The 23703-nt window shown below is 34.9% G+C and overlaps 1 protein-coding gene across 4 annotated transcripts; it reads right to left on the minus strand.

The window, feature by feature from the left end:
- Positions 1–3823: 3823 nt before the first annotated feature.
- On the minus strand, positions 3824–11317 carry LOC112283997 (histidine kinase CRE1). Of its 4 annotated transcripts, none has more exons than XM_090251240.1 (12): positions 11087–11317; positions 8581–9705; positions 8312–8409; positions 7979–8156; positions 7581–7741; positions 7099–7343; positions 6700–6893; positions 6032–6142; positions 5710–5859; positions 4822–5523; positions 4364–4662; positions 3824–4167 (listed from the first exon to the last, which is right to left on the minus strand). In XM_090251240.1, exons 2-12 carry the CDS (start codon positions 8860–8862, stop codon positions 4155–4157), a joined length of 2433 nt encoding a protein of 810 aa, XP_090107366.1. In that variant the 5' UTR covers positions 8863–9705; positions 11087–11317; the 3' UTR covers positions 3824–4154. The 4 variants fall into 4 exon arrangements, with proteins under 4 accessions (XP_090107366.1, XP_090107368.1, XP_090107367.1 ...); XM_090251242.1 differs by lacking the exon at positions 11087–11317 and adding an exon at positions 10379–10990; XM_090251241.1 differs by lacking the exon at positions 11087–11317 and adding an exon at positions 10025–10346.
- Positions 11318–23703: the final 12386 nt, after the last annotated feature.

The following is a 23703-nucleotide window of genomic DNA, read 5'->3' on the forward strand; positions in this document are numbered from 1 at the left end:
AATTTAAAATAGATAAATTTATAATATCCTATAAAGAAGATTTATAGATGTAGATTTATCTTTACAAGTATTTATAAATGATTTGTAGATTAAAAACTTGTCTAACAAGTTTGTCATATATTACACATATTGACTATTTGTTTATGAATTAGCCACTTATTGTACAAATTGATCATATAGCACACATATTGGAAACATGCCTTATAAGTTAAATACATGTTGGATATATATTAAATGATCTATAGAACATTGTACTTAGCTCTGTATTTAGATAGTATATATAGAAGCAATAGTGAGGTCTTCCTCACTCTTGTAAATGCCTTTCTAGCTTTTAGATTAGTTTCATGAATCTATAATCTTTTTGTCTTTGGCAATAGCCATTCTATTTCTTTCTTGAATGTACATCTTTTTCATTTCTTTTATCATTTTTCTTTGATATATATCTTATTTTATTTTATTACATCCATAAATTTCTTGTCTTTAATACTATTTCATATATATTAGTCAAGTTGAAATTCAAATAAATGTAAAAACAAATTAATTTTTTTATAGATTTATAAAAATAAAATATTTGTGATAGTAGTTTATGTAGTCAAGTATGAATAAAATATCAAAAAATTATAGAGTATAATTATCTTAAAAAAAAAAAAAAAAAAAAAAAAAACTTTGTTCACATACAAATGATTTTATTGCATACTATATATCATATAATTAATATTATGTAATTTAAAAAGATATATGAATCTCATCTCTACCAATTAAATATTATTATATTTATTAACAACTATAGTAACTATTATATACCAACTTTGAAATAGAAGCTTTCAGGCAAAAAAAATATATTTTTTTTAATAATACAACTTAAATATCATCTTCTCAAGTTTTTTAAATCTCTTACAATTTATCATTAAATAGTATATTTGATCGTTATTAAATTGATTCTTAAATTTTAATCTATCCTAGATTCTTATTCTCTTTTTTTTGTATTCATCTCTCTTCTTTATTTTATATATATATATATATATATATATAAATTTAAAAATAGTCATTCTTTCTGATTTCTTTTATTTTTAATTTCAAACTTATATTAGTGCTTCTATTTTTGTGATTTGATTTGGTGACTAATCAATATAAGGAATATAATTGTGTAGAATTGAGAATATTGGGTGGTTTTGTATTTTTATACTATTTAAAAAAATATGTGATTGTTATAATTGTTAGGTAATTTTTATAATACTGATTATATTATACTGATTATTCCAACTTAAGTAATTGTTATAATACTGATTATATGTAATGATTTGACTGATTAATATTTTTATTCTAATAAAAGCTATTAAGTTGGAAACTAGCTTGCTCAAGTTTTAAGTAAAAGAAATAAAATATTTTTTCTATTTATTCTAATTCTAATTAAATACTAAAAATAGGGATCAGAATCTCTACAGTTTTCTGAGGTTTCATAAAACATTTTCATTGGAACAAAGCATGATAAGCAAGGAATCACAAGTATATTTCAGATAGACAAGATACCAACATTTTAAATCTTACCATGTACTGTTTGACAGCCAAATAGCCCAAAAAGTCTACTGCCAATCTGCCACTATCAAGGAAAACCCCCAAAAACAGTAGCAAATAAGAAAATTTGGATCAAGAACCATAAATGTTCATGTCAGTTTTTCTTATAAATTGAAACAAAATAGAAAAAAGAAAAACAAAAAAAACCAACGAGATCATTCTCATATTTGTAGAATCGAATTACAGTTAAGGTAGCCACTCTTGTAGTTTTCCTTTTATTAAAAATGATCAAATAAATATATATGTTCTCCACCATTATCATGATGTAACAAGAAATATTATAATGTCTATCTCTTTACTTTTCAAATAATAGTATATATGAACAATCTGCTGAAGTGATACTCGACAATGGGAAGCTTGTATACATGAAGCAGAATAATTGAGTCATGCACTTCAGATCCCTCGCACAAGATGTTTTTATGGCAGCTTTCAAACTTCTTGCACATCAAAATCCTGATCTCACAAGGGACAATGCGATATGATAGACAGAATAAGAGTGTCAGGGTAGGTGACAATGTTTTAGGAGCGTAAACCAGTGCATAAAACAAATAGGTGTGTTATTCAATATTCGAAGGTAGGAAATGAAAAACCAGTTCCTCGTGGTATCAATATACGTAACTATTACGTTAGTAGAAATCACAACAGTTAAACAAAAACAGTGAGGCGGATGAGAGTTGCTTCAAAATGTGCTTCTCAGAACCATACAAAACAATTGTAAGGACATTGTCAGAGTGATAAACATGCATACAATCGAGTTTTATCAAACCATCAGATTATTATACAAATCTGTCCATTGCTATCATACATTTCCCGGGAAAGGCATCAACAGTAGAGATGCGTAAGTGCCTTCACAGAGATGCCAAGAGAGACCCCAAATCTGAATTTTAGAGGAGAGATCCATCCCGTGAGGCCAGATATTTAAGAGAGGTTGCAAGTATCTCGACATCCTCTTCAACACCCTTGCAGCTCCCATAACAAGCAGCATCAGCAGGGCCCCAACAAAAACTGGAACGCTCAAACAAACCAACAAGACTCTAGCTGTGTAATTCTCCTGACTTCAAAGCAACCAATCAGTCCCAAACAAAACGGACAATTAATTAAACTCTCTGACGAAAGAGGAAGAAAGCAAACATGGAGCGTTGATTGATGAGAATTACCAGTAAAAATGTCAATGAAGGTGATTGCCAAAACGATACTTAGGCAACTCCGACCCTAACGTGCAGTGATTCCTCACATGCCTTCTCATAGCCTGCGATTTGAAATATCCTGGCTGCAGTTCAGAGAGTAGAACAGTCTTGTCCAACACTGGATTTCTGTATGTGTACCGCACGTTTGCATTTACAGTAACTGGGTTGACATCCCAACATGGTCAATCTCAACTGATGCAAATCTTGCATATCGTGCATGGAAGGGGTAGAAGTGGCTCTTCAATCCAAGGATAATTACAAACTCTAAACTTCCCCCGCAAACCATTGACTGCATACTAGGCAGTTCCAGCTGTCAACGTTAGACATTGTTAAGTACAAAGATTGTAAGACTTGGCAAGGTTAGATATAGGAATATATTATCATAGACGCAGTAATCGGTAGCACAACGTGATTTTCGATGCGCATGGTTTGGGGCATAAGCCAGCCACCTAGTGCCAGAGCAATTGTAAATGTGAATGTGGTCTTTTCCTCCACAGCTTCTTAGTCCACTTAATGCGATATCATACACTAGGTATTTAAGTCCACAATCAAAGCGTGCAATTTCACCGAAGAGCACGTCTCCACTTATGAATATAAAACCACTCGCCTGTAAACACAACAAAAAAGAATTCAAAACCAATGTGTATCGAGTCCACAAAATACATACTTCGAACTTTAAGTGGTGTTGAGGCAACTGAGGATTACGCGGGAACTGAGGAGCAACTCCTTAGTTCCCGCCTAATGAAATGGGGGCAGATTCAACCAAGTAGTGACAACCAGGACGAAGCCGTAAACAGAAGGGCTAAGAGCTGCACCAATTCTGGCTGAGTGAGTGACTACCGTGTACAGTTCCGGCACTGGTAGACTCAACTCCCAGAGTCCACAGTAAAAAGGAGGCGTTATCCATGTAGCTTTGGGTCTATTCTATTCGGTAACACCATTTTCCCCATGTTTTTACCACTTCTAGACTCGTCAGGCAAGAGGAATGAAAGTAAGAGAAACCCATTTTGTTCCAATGAGTTCATCTAAACATAGTTGCAAATACCATCGTTGCACAACCAAACCTTTCAATCACCAATTCGGTGATTACCAAACAGTCTTGTATGTACTTTCAATGTGAGAAAATTTACACGATGAGGAAATTAATCTATCCTAAGTCAAACATACTCATTGGATGTCATTTATACTACGGAATCTATGTGTCTGTTCTGATATATTCATTCAAAGCTGCCCAGCCCCCTAGCTTAACAGTCCCGCAGCCTTCAATTCACACATTCTCTGCAGATCCTTTGAAATCACAAAGATGGTCGCAGATGTCGGAAAAGCGGTATGGATGCTGCTATTGGCTGGACTGAAATGAGAACAACCAGATTCAGCCGGAACCAAATTGGTCTAATCTTCTCCTCTGCTCACCATGAGGTCTTATCAGGACAAGACAGAGTAGGATCACAGTGCTACAGCCTAATTTTACAGAATGTAGTCGTAGGTAGATTACAGATCTTATGTTAAATTTTAAGCTCGTGGTTATGGTACATAACACCATGAGGATTGTTCACAGCCAGCACAGATCATAGAGAAACTCATGAAATGTCAATGCTTACGGCGATCGACGCTTCCCTCTCACGACGTTCTCAATCACTTGCGAAAGAGATTCCCAGTTGATGGGCTTGGTCAAGTACCCGTCTAAGCCCATAGCATCAAGAGATCCATGGCTCTTAGTCAGCGCCTCAGCTGTCAGTGCGTATATGGGAACATCTTGTCCACGACCACCAAGAGCACGAATTGCTTTGGTTGCACTAAGGCCGTCCAGTACAGGCATCTGTAGGTCCATAAGAATCAGGTCATGATTTCCCGTTTGTACAGCTTCAACTGCCAGTTGTCCATTCCCTACTGTCTCAACCTGCGCAGAAAAATTAAATGAAATTCCGCAATATAAAACAGGACTTTCTCTGACGCAATTGCTTTGGCCAAAAAAGAATTAGAGCCACTCCAAACTAAGAACAAGAAGTCAGAGAAATCAAAATAAGCAAGCGATTCTAAGAGAAGTCTCGACCATCACCTCGTGACCATGATGTTTCAGCAACTTTGTTATTAGTAACTGATTCACTAAATTGTCCTCAGCTACCAAAACTTGAAGTGATCTCTCTTTGCGTCTGAATTTTACAGAGGCTGCTCGTGGTGAGGATGAATTTTCGGAGTTTGGAAGAAAACTGGCGAGATTCGTAGCAGCTCGTAATGGAACACAAAACGCGAAAGTACTTCCTTTGCCGAAATCACTCTCTACCCATATTCTACCGCCCATGACTTCTACAAGACCTTTCGAAATTGCCAAGCCCAGACCTGTACCACCAAATTTTCTTGTTGCGCTGCTGTCTCCTTGAGAGAAAGATTGAAAGAGTCTGGATTGTTGCTCTAGAGTGAGGCCTATTCCCGTATCTGTAACTCGAACCTCGAACCACACTTGTGAGTCCGAGTTGGTAGAGGTAGTAGTATTGTCCTCATCAGGGGAAGATGAAAGACCTCCTTCTTCACCATCTAAGCCTTCGTCCATACTACAAGTACCACTTGTGTCCATCAAATCCACAAAGCCGTTCTGACCTTGATTAGTAACATTGAACGGACTCTCGGATAACACAAATCGCAGTCTGTCAGCTACGGTTGACGCCTTGGTAGCGCGATGATTATTATAACGCATTTCACCGGACAAGTGAGGAGGATCTTTCGAGACTGAAGTCTCCTCCTTGCCTCCGCTAAAGGAAACCTGAATAACATAATTTCATGAGCTTTTATGTAGCACTTACATGTACTTTATCCAAGTACAAATCATGGCAGTGCACAGCACTTTTCCTAATTACTATCGAAACATAACCAAAATAAAGAAGATAACAGGCATTTACAGGCTCAGAGATAACACGTCTTGATAGTACAGGTGCTCAAAAAGACACACCCTATGGCCTTGGCTCTCTGTTCCTCCCGTTATGCCGATGACCTTGGCAACTGGTGTAGAATGATTACATTTTTGAGTCCTCTGCCACGTTACCCTGATGCTTCCATGCTCAGTAAATTTTATGGCATTACTCACCAAATTAGATAAGACCTGATGGCCATACACGTATCGAGTAGTTACGACATTGATATCATGGCATAACAATCTTGAGCATATTTCCTTGCACAACAAGTTCACCTTAGAAGATCGCTCAAATACTTCCTCAACTGTTCAGCAGCTATACAAAGCTGATTGGCTGGTAACCGAAATAAAGAGTTCATACCTGACGCAATCGATTGACATCACCATTGACTACCATGTCGTCAGCAATAGGTTTGATCACATGTAAGGGTAATCTTTTTTCATTCAGACGACCTTGAAATAGCGCTGAAACCTAACCATGAGGCAATAGTAGAAACTTTAAGAACATCAGAAACTTGCTACTCTAGCACAAGTATGAGAACATGGGTTAGTTAATAATAAAAGGATTTCACAGTATTCTCATTACTGTGTGCAAGTGAAATTATTCGACTAACAAAAATTATTACTACTTCGAATAGACATTATGGTAGGGGTTAGGAGAGAAAACGCCGCAGTTAAAAAATCTGTTTCAAAAGCTTGCATAATTTCAACTTAAAGCTCCCTAGGCCATGATGAACCAGAAACATTTCCAAATATTTACAAAAGCCAGACTATCTTTTACATTGCCAAAGCACCCGTCCTTTGTAGGACGAAACTGTTTGATTTGGGAAGAATCTATAATTATAAAAAAAGTTGAGTTAAGCTATAAACCACGGAAGTTCAAAGAATCGTACGAGTCATTGCTAATATATATATATATATATAAAAAAAAAAAACAAAAAACAAAAAAAAGAGCCATAAAATTGTTGATGACCACTCCAGGTCTAGCCGAAGTGAAACACGCATCATTTCCTACTCAGGATTACGTACCTGATCCAAGAGCTCTCCAATGTGAAAATCAACCACATTCAACGAAAGATGTCCAGATTGTATTCTTGAAAAGTCCAAAATTTCATTCAAGACTTGCATCAAGCCCTCAGCAGAGCCTTGCATGACACGTACAAATCCGGCTTGTTCGGGCGTTAAAGGAGTCAGGCGAAGTAAGTCCAACATGCCCAGAACACCTGCCACAGAGCGAACCCCAGGACAAATTTCAGCGGGAGATTCAACGAAGAATGTCCACAGCTGCTCCTATAGAGCACGCATGAAAGTACCATCACGGACTTGGCGTTCAAAAACTGAACTGACAAGAGTACCCAAGCAACGTCCGAAAACAACGCATCTGGTATTACCGTGTACAGAATACATCAAATACCACTTTTTTCATACCAGTCATTGGAGTCCTAAGCTCATGGCTCATCATGGCTAAGAACTGAGATTTAGCCAGGTCAACTGCCTCAACTGCATCTTTTGCATCCTGCTGTTTGGTAATGTCATCGAACAACCAAACACGACCACGTGTCGCAACGTTGCTCACTGGATACGACCGAACTCGAAGAACCGAGCGCGGATCCTTCAATTCCCATTCCCATTCATGCGCTAGATGAGGATTACCAGCCAATTTACTGAAGCACCTGACGAAACACTCCAACGTAGAAATCTTGCTGTTTTAGTTCGGGTTGACTAAAAGGACAATTACTGTGAGCAGCCCCACTGGTGCCACTCTACCCTTCCTAAATGTCTCACTGTGCTCGTAAACACACAATCCAAGTTACACCTGTTGAAGAGCATGCAGATGAGGAAATGCATCTGCAAGGAACTGAATAGATCTCCATCAAAACGCCCATCTTTAGAATTTGTTTTAAGCTCACCTGTATGCATTCGACCGAGTTTCGTTGCGATCAGCCAACCTTCGCAGACCCACAGCAACTTCCATCGGATTCGTTTCTCCAGCATGCGGAAGCCCGAGTAACTTCGCTGCTGTTGAGTTGATAAGACATGGAGCTCTACCATCGTCTACAAACACCACGGCCTACAGGCAGATATGCAGTTTCACTATTGAGTACACCTGATGCACACTACTCTCAGCTTTCAGAAAAAGCTCAAATGGTGGCACAGAAATTTTACCAGAAGTTAATCGAACAACATCAAACAGCGGCGCAAAAATACAGATATCCCATCATACCCTGATGAGATTTATACGATAAGAACTCACTAGATTCCACGTTTTGATTCCTCACTGATGACTTCCAAGCGAGGTTCTGATTACCTGAGGTGATCGATTCATGATCTCATCAAATTTCCGGCCCATCCGATCACAACACTGAGCTCGGACCCGGTTCGCAAGTAGGAGTGGCAGGGAATACCCTGCCTCTGCCATGACGTCTGGAGCAACGTCCGATACTTTGGAGGGATCCACCCAAACAGCATAGCAGATCCCCTCGTACCTGTAACGCTTTCACAAAAACAAATAGACAATTCAATTAACAAATAATTGAGAGATTTCGGTGAAGCAGCTTGAGAGGATGTGAGAACTGACATATTCAAACCTGAAACTGTTGAAAGGACAGTGGTTAGGAGAAAACAGTCCCGGGTTACATACCCTTCAGCATTGAAGCAAGTGCCGAGAAATCGCTCAGGTTGTGCTCCTAGAACAGCTTTGAACACACCAGGAAGAACTAATCCCTCTGTTCTCACAACCTGAAAACATATAGACATAACGAATGACTCTAACGAGAAATGCAAACATGCAGGAAGAACGTAGGCTAGTCTGTACAATGCTACAATTTTCCTACGCTATTAAATTCCTTAATATCATCCAACACAAAATGCTGAACCTAATCAACTGGGAGGGGGGCTGGAGAAACACACCTTACAAGAGGCAGCTGCTGCAATTATCCCTTTCGAAAGCCGAACAGGAGCAGTTATGCGTCCCTTAGGAACGCATAGAACAGTCTCTGCCAGACGTGCCGAATTCGTAAGCACTCCCGCTACGAGGAGGTCACACTGGAGGGATGTGGCGACAATTTGCAACACCGACTGAGGCAGGTCCAGAGAGTCCGGAGTTGAATCCGGCGACCGCTCTATGGTCTTCTCTAAGCGCTGAATGGGGGAGGTCGATTCTCCTGTATTATTGGGTGCGAGGCCCAGCATTGCAGCTTAAGCTCAGCGAAGTTCTTCCCCTATATCTCGCTCTGGATGAAACCTGGAGTTAACTAATAAAAGCCTTACAGGAATGTCACTGAATGAATCTAATCAGCCACCCCCCTCACACCCTTCTGTGTACCTCCTCAATCCAGCTGCAGGAACCTTCAACTTCTTATTACTATTTAGTTGCGAATGTGCCTGGATGTGTAAGCAAATTCTGCGCTGTTCGATCAGAAACATCTCACAACTTCTACTCTCTCCATTCTGTTTCCATTTTAGAGAAATTCGTACAAGCACTATAGGAGTGGCTTCCCTCTCCTTAATAACTCCACGTCACCGTCTCCACACTTCCTCTGCACTGTCCTAGAATTTGATATCCTGTACTGTGCCCTTCACGTTTGTACTTGAATAATTATGCCTCGAACTTCTTCAACAATCGCATGGGCTTCGTTTCAAGGAATACAATCAGCCAAGAACACCTTCAAGAAGACTATAAGTTCGAAGGCAATGTAGCCGATTTTTTCGGTCATTGACTTACAGCAATACGACACTCATCGAGCCCAATTTAAGAGCTCCAGTTAGCGATTGGAACGGCTAGCGCACTTCCGTGCCTCGAACTTCTGGGAAATGCTTGTCTGCTTCATTCTCGGCTAGTGTGTCCGCTCCCAAGAGCTTAACGGATTCAGTCAGTTCTGAATGGCAAAATTGCACTCCTTCAACTTACCCTTCAGGTTCAATTTGCAAGAGGATCACACTCCGAGATCCAATCTTACTGTTGCTACTTCGAACAAAGAATCACGAAAAACCTTCCGCCAATTGCATGAAAGGTTGGGCATTATTGAAGTGCACCTACAAGCACAACCACATCCTTGTCAAAAAAAAAAAAAAAAAAAAAAAAAAAAAAAGTATAAGTATCATCAACACCTAACGCATAGAATAACTTAGAGATTTTCACAGGCACGAAGTCAAAAAAAAAAAAAAACAAAACAAAACAAAACAATTATAAGGATTGTCGATGTATTGGCCATAATGTACACCCCGACAGCGACATGGTGAAACTCAATGGACAATCTGCCGATACCAGAAGAGTGCTACATAGGCCAAAAGCCGCGATAGAACTAGAAACAATGGTCGTAGCACTGACGATTATACAGTAATCGATCATGACCTGCCTGTGGGCGGCCACCTTCGGATAATTAAAGAAATCTCTGATAAGCCACGGCAGCGTCACGAAATTGTAAGCTCCCTGAAACCTAGGACTAATGACACACCAATCCAAATCAATCCATATTCCCCGGAACACGATTTCTGCTGCTCATGTTGCACTACTTCAGATTCTTCATTTCCAGACATATTGGAATGGCTCTTGGTTCAAGTGGAGAAGGGCTGCTGAAATCGTAGCCTGTGGATAGTCCGAGCACTACAGCAAGTCTCCTCCTCATGCAGGATAGGATTCTGAGAACAGCAGCTTGTGTGAGACAATTCAAGGACAGATCCACTGAACTTTCAACTATATACCCACCATGAAGCCTCCCCCTCCAGCACAACCTTTGGGCGATTCTCCTGCCTCACTCGGTCGCACACCTAACTTCACACACTGTAAACAACCGCCGAACTGTGTGTTCCAGATAGAATCAAGTCATAAAAGCTGGCGTATCAACAGTTGTCAACTCAACCTTCTGGACCCCCTCGCTTTCTATCCAATCTCCCATTTCAAACAACCTCTTAACCACTCGACACACACCCCACTGCCCAGTCGACATTAAACACACAACGGACAGCACCAGGAAGCGCTGACACGAATCCCACCTCACTCACTCACACAACCCACACACACACAAAATATCATGAAGCAACCCTTCTCCAGTCACAAATCCTATCCGCAAAAAGCATCCAAATCTCGCGTCCCAAAACTCCGCCTCCGCAACTCTCACCCACCACCAGACAACACATTCAACCCAAAACTCAGCTCCATCACAACCAACCCGCCAAAATCCAATCTCCAATCCCTGAACCCCGAGACTGAAAATCTTCTCCTTACTGTAAACCACAAAAAACGAACCCCTCGCTGCATGCAGCAGCGCCACGACTGATATCGTACTCCCTCATTCTCGCCCAAAAACTTGACACCTCATCTCATCAGCTGCGCTTGCAGCGCTCAAATACCGCACCGAAACCGGGAAACCCTCCCCCCCAAGACCCGAGAGCATCGCCAGAAATGGAAACCAACCTGACTGTGATCATGCAACGCAGCGAGTAAGTGATTGAGTAGAGTGGAGCCTAGCGATGGCAGCAGCAGCAGCAATGCGGGGAGCGCAATGGAGATAGCAACTAATTCGCGCAGCGACGTCAAGTCGCGGGACTCGAAACGGGCGGAGCGGAGGAGGAGGAGGAGTAGCAACCCCCTTTACCCGCGTTAGCTCCCTGTCTCCGTGTCTGTCTGTTGACGGTTCTTCCTGTTCCCCTGACCACATTCCCATCCTGTCTCTCTTGTTCTGGGTTCCGCTCCCGTTCCCTAAGTTCCCAATAGTGGTCAAATAGTAGGTCTGGAGCGGGCGCGGGGGGGGGAGCTCAAAATGATTGTGGCCGGATTCCGATCGGATTTGCCAGCCCCGCCCGCACCACCCATCGTCCCATGCATGGATGAATGTGTTTTCGTCTGCATGGATATATTTCATGGATGAATGTGTGTTTGCATCTGTTCGCTGTCGTGACTGCTTTGAATTCACTGCGTGAAGGGATGAATGAATGAGATGACCGGAGCCTTTTTTCTTCCTTTTTCACTACTTTTTTTCTAGATTTTTTTTTGCAACTTTTAGTGGACTTCAATATTGGGGATTAAAAAATTAAATTCAAACTCACTATTGAGTTCAAATCCAAAGAAAGTTTTCACAAGGTGTTGTGCACTTTTTTCTTTTTCTTCTTTTATTTATTTATTTTTTTTTTTGAGAACATCATAGGATCACATGAAAGAGGAGAATCTTAGAGTGACAAGCACATCTTGCCCTATGTTGGTGGTGTAGAATATAAGATTGAATCTTTCTTATTTTCTTTACTTCAATTGCTGTATAATTAAAAATAAATTAAATCGTAAATCAATAAAATTGTAATAATCCTTATTTTGGATGTGTGAGCAAATAATTATGGACGCTTGAGTAAGTTTTAACAAGAAAAAAGCAACAAAATCTCCCCCAAAAATTGATTAGAAAATAGGAAAGTCATACTGCCGTTTGTTGCAATAACATGACTGTTTTTTTATTATCATTATTCTATTTTTTCGGTTTGAACAAAAACATAAATAACTACAAACACTGTGGTTTTTCTCATCAAAGTCTTCTCAAAAACATAAAAAACCAGTTGAAAACGTAAAAAATGTTTTCATCTGACCGAAGTTTCTAAAAAAATTGTAATGGAAAATTTCTAAGATTGCTTTCAAAAGATGAATAATAAAATTTCGAAAATATTCAAAATTTGTACTAGTTAGTCAAGATTCTATACAAAAACTATTTATAACCACCAGTAATTGCATTGGCGCACCAACAGGACATATGAATGGCTTGTGTAGAAAGGTAAAAAGATGACACTTAAAATAAAGTTTTATTTTATTTTATTTTTGAATCTAATTGACGAGATACTGAAATTTTAATTAAATAAAAAATATTATATAATAATGAAAATATCATCAACGCAAATATATATATATATATATATATATATATGTTACTTGAATGTACAATTGAAAAGTATCAAAATATTAACGATATTATTAGTGTAAATTCCCACATTGTGAGATTTATTTATTCAACAAAACTGGCTACCTTTACAAGACTCAGTATTCCTAAGTCATCATTGAACGTATTAAAGAGTGACCTATATTTCCATTATACAGCTATGGTTGAAACCAAGTAATCGTTTTCTTTTTTAAAAAAAAACTAGAACCTGTACTCAATGGTAGTAGATGTATACAATATGAATAAAACTTCCCAACCTAAATAGCTCCTGTAAATATTGCAAAAGAAGAAAAAAAAGAGAAAAAAAACCAAAGTTACAGATAAAATCTGAAAACCTCCACCCATGATGCTTCTGAATCTTGTACTATTAGTGGCGAATTCAGTCACTCATTACTTCATTTATTCATGTCAAATTTGTATCTTTTTTGAATAGTATGTTTTTGAAGAGTTCACTCCAACGACGTGTCTCGCTTGCGGGAGACCAGGCTGCGGTGAATTTCATTCAGTGCCAGATTTGCCACCCAACGATAATCTAGGGAATTTACTACGCTTCCCCAGAGAATCTAGTCTGCAGTTGCACAGAACAGTTGCAAGGCTACGTGTAAGTGTTTGTTTTTTTGTTTTTAAATGGGATGGGTGCGGGCTTGGATTGGCTATGGTTTCGGCTCGGCTCCGCTCGGCTCCAGTCCGACGTTGGCCTGGGAGGGTGGAGACGATGGGGCCAACGATTGACAGAGCATGGGAATGGAGTTTTGTCTGCCTCCGCAATCCAGGAAAGAATACCAGATCTGATCTGCCAGGAGATTCTAGCTTTTTGGGGCTGGAGCTGCCTTATTCAACCACGTATATTTTTCTCCCTTTATAAAAGCTTTCTTTTGTCACATATGGTCTACCATTCTAACTCTCCTCTTTTTTTATTAATAGCGCCTGGTGATGGGTGAGACAGGGTGTGCAACCTCCTTTCCTACTATTTTGTTTCTTGTCTCCTTTTTCTTTTTTTTAATTATTTTTTTCTTTTCTTATTTACAGTATACACATTTTCCTGACGAGAAGGTCAAAGTTGAAGTTTGTTTGTGTGTGTGTGAGTGCATTTGTTGGAAGAATAGTGTGTTTGACGGAGATGCTGAAGAAAGGCAACACATGATATTGCCCCAAGAGTTGGTTCATCCCAGCATGATTAATTAACCCACTGTCTAAAAAGATGGTGTGGGGTTCTTTGATATGCACGTCATTAGGATTCGTTGACCATCTTTGATATTTGAGCTTCTATTTTTGACAAAGTTATTTTAATCACAGAAGATATTCGCAGAGGGATGCACTTCAATCAATTGCCCGATTTTATTCTCGCACGACATTCTTTTGTCGATGAATGCCGTGACAACCACAGCGCTCTGATATGATGCCTGAGGTCAAACTACATGCAACGAAAAATCCCAAAGTTGATACGGATAAATCTTCGCAAAGAACTTGGTCAGCCGCCCTCTGCGGCAGTGCTCTAAAGTCATGGACAATATCAACAGATTCGGTGCTCCTGTGAACCAGGTCTGGAGTGAAAGCAAAGTTGCCATCGGGATTTCGCAGCACTCCTCCATCAATACATTTAACATGCGAATCATACAAAAGATTTATATATTTATAAATCTCACAAAGTCGTAATTCCTATAGTTATCTCAGCTTTTTTCCATGTACCAGCCAACTCAGCACCAGTCGACGGCAACAACTGGAGTCGGTTCACTGGAGACAGCAGCCGAGGCTTGCTACGTTGGCCAAAGCACCGTCTGATGATTTCCCACATGCGCAACAGGGTACTGGCGTCCCCAAACACACACGCCCGCCCTAAGCAGCCACACCGATTCTCGACCACAGACGACCACCCAACTGTGTGAGTGGGTGTCGAGAGCGGGGTGGCACCAAAGCCCTGCGTATCGAGCACTGTAGATGGGTAGGGAGCTGTGAGAGAGGAAGCCATGGTCGCAGGGGTCACAGGTGCGGAGGGGCACACAATCCCACATGCAGCAGCGGGATGAGACTCGGCAGCCTGACATTTCAAGTCAGCAACAGCAGCAGCAGTTGTGCCCGCTAGCTAGCGGCGGAGCAATTGGGGGGATTAGGGGGCGTCATGTCGTTGGGCAACTGGGGTGGAAGTGTAGGTTCTCGGATTCGGAGCAGATTTTGTGTGCCCTACAAAATGCAGAGATCCTCCTCCCCCCTCCCCGCGCACTGTGTGTGTGTGTCCAGGGTGCATCATCGCCAGATTCGCAGCTGATTTTGTGTGGTTGGCCACTTCTTTCTTCATTCGTAGTAGTTGTTAGTATGTGGTGCTGGTGCTGCTATTGCCTGTTCTTCTATCCCTGGTCTGTCTGGTGCCCAGTCAAACTCCCCCCAGTTGTGCACACACACACTCTCTCTCTCTCTCTCTCTCTCCTTTATGTGTATTGTTGCTTAATTAAGCTATATTGGGTCCTTGCCCTCCTGCTTCCCCCATGTGGGAATCGTGAGTGAGTGAGTGAGTGCATGACAGGGATAGACTTGGTGTGCACTTGGTCTCCTTCTGCAACAATAAAATATGCATGGATTCGTCCTAATGATACAGTGCTCAAAGTGAATACACACACATCTATATATATATATATATATATTTGTAGAGATCCTTAAGAATCATGATATATTTGATGGACGAGGAAGCGTCAAATTTACACTTGTAAATGTGTCTTCCTTGATTAAAGACACAGTATGAACTTCACCCTTGTCATAAATATATCTTCGAACAAATCTTGCACTATCTGGATACATTGTGTTGGATTCTTCTCTATATATATAAAGATTTTGTTGCCACGTTCAGTGCAAAGGTATATACTAGGCATTTAAATAAAATCCAGATGGGATCTGTCTTTTTGATATTTGATTATGTTGAAGAAATATTGTTTACCTTCACGATCTTTTGTAGAATTTTCGAAGTACGAAAGAAATCACTTAGTTTTTCATTTCCTTTGTTCTAAAATCTTCCGTTTTGTACAGAATGATAAAACGGAATTACTGGTTTGATGCATAATCAATGATATTTTTTTAATTTTTTTTCTATATTAATTATCTATATACACATTGCAACATTTTTTAAATATTTTCTTACTGTTTCACATCAAGAATAATAAACCATTTCTTGATGTTAAACAATACTGATAAACCATTTCTTTACGAGTAGATTTAAAATCAAATTTATCGTAATTCCCTTGTGATTAAATTTTTTTATTGAAGAGAAATTCAGCTTTTCTTAAATGAATATTTTAAAAAAACCCTTCAAACACCTTGTTAATATTTAGCAACTATACATATGTATATATATATATATATATTAAAATATATGTATATTAAATATGTATGTATTTTAATATAAATATTTATAATAATATATTAATATATTAAAAAATAATTAAAATTTTAATATTATTAAAATAATCAAAATATAAGAAAAATATCATATATATCCTTCAAATATGCTAAAATATCAAAAATATTCATGTATTCTTGATAATAGCAAATATATCCTTCAAATTTGTGATAATAGTAAGTATATCATTACTGGCATTAAATTAATACCAATATTCTTTATTTAATCATTATTTGAAGCCTAAACAAGAATATTTTTAGTGCAATTCAAATCCTCATTCTTTAAAGAATATCTAGTCTAAACATCCTTTAAATTTGAAACAAAATGTATTGCCATTACTTTGTGTAAATAATGGTATTTTTTTGTATGAAAGTTTTGGTAATATGTTTGTTTATTGTGCACCCTAGCGTAATCTTGTGCCAAAAGCTTTAGTTCAAGCTTCAAGAAGAGAATCCTTATTAGCTTGACTGATTTTTTTTTTTTTTTTTTTTTTTCCTTTGCATGGTTCATGTCATTGCCACACGTCACTTATTTTGAATAATCTATTGTACAAGAATAATGTCATAAGTAGGAGCCTGTTGCCTATTTATAATGCATGGCTTATCATTGTTTGAAAAACTCAACAAGACATTCAAGATTTCTTCCTCTTCAATGTCAACCTCCAATCCATCAATAGAACATGTTAAGAAGAAGCCCTTGCTTACAATTGCTTGCTTCATTACTTTGTAAACATATTCTTTTCTGAGACAATGCAACCACAAAAAAATTAATTAATATGTTTAATATAATAATAAATAACTCATCACCAACAAAGATATATTTGCTATTATCACAAATTTCAGAGGTATATTCTCTATTATCAAGAATACCTAGATATTCTTAATATTTTGAATATTTGAAGGATATATATGATATATTTTTAAAAATATATCTAAAAATATTTATGGCCCCTTGTAGTTTATTTATTTATTTATATTATAATGATAACATGTTCTAAAGCCAAAATAAATATATCTTAATTTTTAGAATTTAATAAATTTGGACTTGTTAATAAATTTAGATATTTTTGGAATTATATTAAAATTTGATAAGAAAAAACACTCAAGTAGATACACTTATTAAAATTTTCTATTTAATAATTTATGAATTATCTAAGCTAATATTTATAAGTATAATTATTCATTCTTTGATAAATATTCAGATAATTATTAGAAAAAAAGAAGAATATATTTATAAAAATTTAATCTATTATAAGATATAAATAAATAAATATAAAATATATTTTATTTTTTAATAATTCACTTCTTCTTATCATATAAACATACTACATATCATATAAAGATGTTTTTGTATTTTTTCAAAAAAATATCATATTTTAAATTTATAAATATTAAATAAAATAAATTAAAGCATATTTGTATTTTTTTTTTTTTTTTAAAAAAATATAAAATTATTATGTAATTTAGTTCATATCAAGGACATAAATCTCAGAGAACTAAAAGATCAATACATTTTTATATTACTTAAAAAGACTAAAAAAATCACTCAAAGTTAATATAATATTAAATTAGAATAGTTGTTGCCAAAGATAAAAAAACTAGAAAGTCTTAAAATAAGACTAAGAATTAGAAAGATAATGACAAGAATGAAGAAGGATTTGCTTTTGCCTCCAAATATACGATATAACTAAGTGCTATGTAGCAACATTCTAAAAGACTTGAATATATGTCTAATTTGTGAAACATGTGTCTTAATTTACAAAGTAAGTTTTTTATTTGCATGCTACAACAAGTAGTATTTTCATTAGCTTGTACTACAAGCTATCTACACATGCAATATATGACTACTTTGTTGGCCAAGTTTCTAACCTATCCATCAACTATAAATATATATAAAGTCATATAGGCATCTATAAAACTTCTAAAAAGCTTTGCTATAAGATAATATTAAATCTATCTACATTTACCTTCTATCAAGCACTTTTTATATAAGTAAATATGTATGTCTATAATATTAACCTCCTCTCTTTTAGAAACAAGTTCTAGAAGGAGCTGTCATCATATATTAAGAAAGTCTAAGATAAAACAAGATCAATGTATCTTGAGAGTCTAAGATCTTTCTAATCTACAGCAACATAAATCTTACCACAAAATAGGTAAAAATGGACCAAAATAAAATTGAATTAAACAAAAAAGATAAAATTGAGCAAACAAAAATAGAACAAAACAGAAATAAACATAAAGATGAAAAACCAAACTTTACTAAGAGAAAAGATCCAAATTCATACTTGACCAGATGCTCAAAAGGCCTTAGCCAGTCCTATTTATACTTTCTCCAATCATCCTAAAACTTTTTAGAATATTTATAATGGTGGATCCCACTTAAATAACTGTCCTAAATTCTTTCTAAAAGATTCCATAATAGACCCTATGTAGATAACTACCCTAAATCCTTTCTAAAATGTTCCATGGTGCACTTAGATATCTGTCCTAAGCTCTCTCTAAAATATTCTATGGTGGATCCTATATAACCTACTAATTTAGTCATAATTCCAGAAATTTCTATAAACTTCTCAAATATAGTTCCAATTATCTATTCCTATATGTCAATAATATAAATATCTTATTTATACTGCATTATATAAGATGCAGCAAATTGTATTTGTCACAAACTATGATCTCTTTGAAGGTGGTTTATAGATCTTCTTAGCTATTAATAGTATCTTATACCAATATAAAAAACCACCCTTTTATGTGATTATTATTGAAGCTTTTATAATTTTTTTTAAATAAAATATTTAAAACACCATCAAGAATTATTCCTTCCTCTAACAAAATCATCAAATATTGAGAGTCTCCTCTAAGGTTGTAATATCAAATGCATTATATCTCACCATCTATTTGAAGAAGAACATATTATTCTTGATGATCTTCATCTCTATTTTGTTGTCTTAAAGATTGTTATAATTATAATGTCTTTTCTAATAAGTCAATAAATAATAGTTTTTGAGTTGAATCTACTAGTTGTCAATCTTTCATCTCTTTAGTGCTATAAATATATAAAAACTATAAATGAAGAAAGAGAGTAGAATGCAATCTTTTTTGAATTTAGTTTCTTTTAATGCAAAGATTGTCTATTCTTCATCTCGATTTGATAGATGTTATTGATAAAAAAACATCTATGTTCTTTATTGCATTTATAAGATTCTTGGCAAGCTTTTACATGTATTTATTAATATTATATTTGTACCAATAAAAAAGTTTTTTTTAATATATTTTGGCATCCTTGTACATATTTTAACATCCTTAAATCTAAGACTTTGTTGACCTCATATTCTTGATTATTGTCTACTTCTATAAGAAAAAGTGGCATTTATCTTCTTCTTGAGATATTTACTATCTTATATGATTTAAAAAGAGATACATGAAATGTAGGATAGATCTTCATAAACTCTGATAGATATAATCAATAAGCAATAGAATTGATTTGTTCACATTGAAAAAATGGTGTAAACCTATGGTAATCCAACTTGTTATAAAGATGGCTAGTCTTGATATTGCAATGAAGTAATCATACCTTATTGCCAATATAGAATTGAGATTGTTCCTTGTGATAGACATCTATATTAGACTTTTGTTGTTCTTGAGCTTCTTATAATTGTGCCTTCATTATTGTATGTAGCTGTCAAGGACAAGAACTTGATAAAAACAAATAAAAAAGTGAGACTTTTTTCAAAAAAAGATAAAAAAATAGAAATAATTCAATATGTATATTAAGAAAGAAATTAGAATGGCTATTGCCAAAAGACAAGAAAACTATGGATCTTTGAAACTAGACTAGAAGCAAGCAAGGAATTGACAAGAGTGAAGAAGGCTTCACTCTTGTCTCTATATATACTATCTAACTAGGGACTACATGGCGATGTTCTATAGGACCTCCAATATGTGTTAACTTTGTATGACACATGCTTTGACTTACAAGGCAAGTTTTTCTACGTGTAGGCTACAAAGTTAGCTTGGCCTTCAAGCTAACAACATGTGTGGCACATGGCCAACTTGTTGACCATATTTCTAATCCAAAAAGTCAATTAAAGACACCTATAAAGATAAAGCAGTGTCTATGAAGCTTCCATAGAAAATATTATAGAATTAATTTACTTTTATCTACTTTTACTTACTTCTACCTATTTATACATGTAATTACTAGTTTACATGTATATGTCTATGACAATAGCTTAGATAAATGATTTGTTAAATCTTCTACCACAAGATATTTGATTTTTGAGAAGTTAATAGCATTAAGTTATAGATGATACCCATAATTATCAAAGAAAGTTGTTTTTTACCTAGAAGAATATATCATTTTTGTATTATGTGTATTCTTATTTAAAAATATATTAGATACTTATTTGTGAAAGATAAGTAAAAATGCAACAATACAATCTTATTAAGTCTAATAGAGACTTAAATAAACTTTAAATAATCCTTAAAAATCCTAATCAAATTTTTACAAATCCAAAAGAATTTTAAAAGAAGTTACAAAAGAAATATAAAATAATCATAATTAATCTTAAAAAATAATAATAAAGAAATCCTAAAGAAATATAAAAAAAAAATTAAAGAAATAAAAAATAATTGTAAAGAAATATTATAAATAAATTTTTTTAAAGAAATAATAGAGAATCTTTAAAAAAACTTAAATAAATCTGAAGTAAATTTTAAATAAATTATAATCAAATTTAAAATTTTAAACAAATTTTAATAAAATCCTAATAAATTCTTATTAAATATTAGATCAAATTCTAATGAAATTTTAATAAAATTTTAATAAATTCGAATTAAACCTTAGATCAAATTCTAATGAAATTTTAATAAAATCCTAATCAAATTCTAATTCAATATTGAATACAATTTTCAACCAAATCCTAATCAAATTCTAAATTCTAACCAAATTGTATACTAAATCTTAATCAAATTCTCATCAAATCTTAAATCTTAAATTAATCCTAATAAATTAATAATTAAATTTTAAATCTTAAAAAAACTCTTAATCAATCCTATAATTATCAAGGACATGAATTAATAGAAGATGCATAAACCTAAAAAATTTGTATTAAAAGAAAAGTGACAAAATAAAAATAAAGTAGTATGTATATTATAAGAAAAGTGGAATGGCTATTGCCAAAAGACAAAGAAACTAAAGACTCTTTAATCTAGACTAGAAGGAAGAAAAGAATTGAAAAGAATGAAGAAGGCTTCACTCTTACGTCTATATATACTATCTACCTAGGATCTATGTGCATATATTCTATAGAACCTTCAAAAACATGTTGATTTTGCATGATACATATCATGATTTGTAAATCAAATTTTCTATATGGCCACCACATAGTTAACTTATTCTACAAGCTACCAACACATGTGATACATAAATAGCTTGTTGACTAAGTTTTTAATCTACCAATCAACTACAAACATATGTAAAGTCAAAGCAACATCTAAGAAGCTTTTAAGAAGTTTCTTTAGAAGGTATTATGAAATTCATCTACTTTTACTTAATTCTATATACTTACATAATGATTATACTAGATATATATATCTATGACAATAATAGATTAAAATTTCAATAATTAAAGATTTAATCATTGATTTTGATTAAAAATTTATATATTTTTTAATAATTAATTAGCAACAAATAATATAATTTTTTTGAAGAAGATTAAATATACCAAATAGAAGATAATCTCTAAAAATTACTTGAGTGTTGGCCAACTTCTTTCTTTAATCTTAATGCCAATATTCTATAGCCAAATTTTCTTATTTTCACTATTCAAAAGGTCTCAAACTTTGCACAATTGTTAAAAGTAAGTTTATTACTTGTGTGCAAAATATTATTTTAGCCCACCTAACAACTTAATAGATATCTTAGAAATCCTCACTAATCTTTTAAATCCCATTTCTTAAGACCTGAATATGTTTAAGCTTCAAAAAAATTTGTACAAATTGTTAGATCAAGCTCAAATTTATAACAAGGATTACATACAATACTAATCATTTAATCACTAAATTTTACTCATGGATTGACTACAAATTTTAGACAATTGTCCACAGTACAAACTCTTTAAATTTCTCAAAATCCAAAGTCACTAAAAAATAACCTTAACTTTGCAAAGCCTTTATAAAGTTGTTATATACTTAAATAATTTAAAATCAATGCTCAAAGAACCTCCTTCTTCTGTACTCTCAAATCTTACATTTTAATCAACTAAAAATTATTAAAGTTGTGTGAAGCTAAATTTCACCACTTGATAAAACCTATGCTACACAATAAGTCCAAGAGGTAGAATTGGAGAGCTCCCAATTGTATAATCGTTAGATTAATTTAAATCTTTATATTAAAAATTCAATTAGTTTTAGGCCTTTCAAGCAATGGTTACCAACATTAAATTAACATGTTAAATAAAATTTACTATGCAAACACAATAAAAAAAATTAACTAAGTTATTACTATTAATTGACCATAAGAATAAAAAATTAAGTTTGAATTAAAAGCTAAGTTAAAAGTTAAGTTAAAAAAAGTTATAGTTAAAAATTAAGATTAAAAAGTTAAGTTAAAAGTTAAAATTAAAAGGTTAAATAAAAAAGTAAGTGAAAAGTTAAAATTAAAGATTAAGTAAAAAAGTAAGTTAAAAGTTAAAGTTAAAAGTTAAAGTGAGAATATTAAAGATTAAAAGTTAAAGTTAAAATTTATTAGCCAAAAAGTGAAATGTGGAGCTTACAAGTCATTGTGAAGACGATAGTAAAAATAAGGTGAGAGAGGTAAAAGCGAAGGTACCTTGACAATATGTAAGGATTGAAGGCAGCAACCCCCTTTTACTCCAAAATTCGCCAAAATTTGTAAACGGCTTCAATTTGAATTATTCTTAGCTTGTTGCAAGGCTGACTTAAAGGCGCTTTTGATCCAACAATCCTTGTTGCAATCTAATGATCCAGTCTTGAGAATTCCTCCTTTGAAGTTGAGTGATCCAAACTGCTGCGGTGACCAACCCTCTTCACTTAGAAATTCACTAAAAATTCAGATTTTCTTAAAATTCTAAAAAACTTATGCCTTTCAGAGCTTAGCTTATAAAGCTTGATGCTTTCAAAATTTCAAATAAATCCAATCTCTAGGCACTGAGAAATGCCTTTCCAAACTCGATTGATTCAAACTGCAAAGGCAGTCGACTCCCTCAAACTCAGAAATTCACCAAACATTTTTTCTTACTCCAAATTGAGCAAGTATTATCTTATTGGAAAGCTAACAACAAAAGATACAACTAATCAGAATCTCACATTGAAACAACAGAAATTGAGTGACTGATTGAAGAAAATTCGAGGCCCTTGAAACCCTTGGGATATTTGAAAGGCCGAGGAGATATCTACCTTAATGAAACATATTTTAAAACTTAATGACCATCCTTCACAATTCAAAATCCATTCATACACAATCACAAGGTTCACAATGAGAATTAAAATCTAAATAAAATTAAGATTAGGGTTTCGGCCAAATTTTGGCATGGCTCCGCCCTTCACCCAAAAGAGGAGAGAGAGAGAGGGCTTGGAAAACCAAGCTTCTCTTATACAATTGAGTAGAGGCTCGTAGAAGGGTGGCTACATCTCCACCCTTGATTTTTAAGTTTCCTAATCTAGATCTACGGCCTTCATTCATCTAAGAGCCAATCTTGTTACC

The sequence above is a fragment of the Physcomitrium patens genome, chromosome 6 (genome assembly GCF_059467195.1).
Source record: "Physcomitrium patens ecotype Gransden chromosome 6, ASM5946719v1, whole genome shotgun sequence".
Taxonomy (NCBI): Eukaryota; Viridiplantae; Streptophyta; class Bryopsida; order Funariales; family Funariaceae; genus Physcomitrium; species Physcomitrium patens.

What these genes read in the sequence shown, in the direction of transcription:
- LOC112283997 (XM_090251240.1), bottom strand. Translation starts at nt 8,862, where the DNA reads ATGCTGGGCCTCGCACCCAATAATACAGGAGAATCGACCTCCCCCATT. An exon ending in TTGGAGAGCTCTTGGATCAG is followed by an intron (nt 6,143 to 6,699) that starts GTACGTAATCCT and finishes CCTCATGGTTAG; the next exon opens with GTTTCAGCGCTATTTCAAGG. An exon ending in TGAAACATCATGGTCACGAG is followed by an intron (nt 4,663 to 4,821) that starts GTGATGGTCGAG and finishes TTTTCTGCGCAG; the next exon opens with GTTGAGACAGTAGGGAATGG.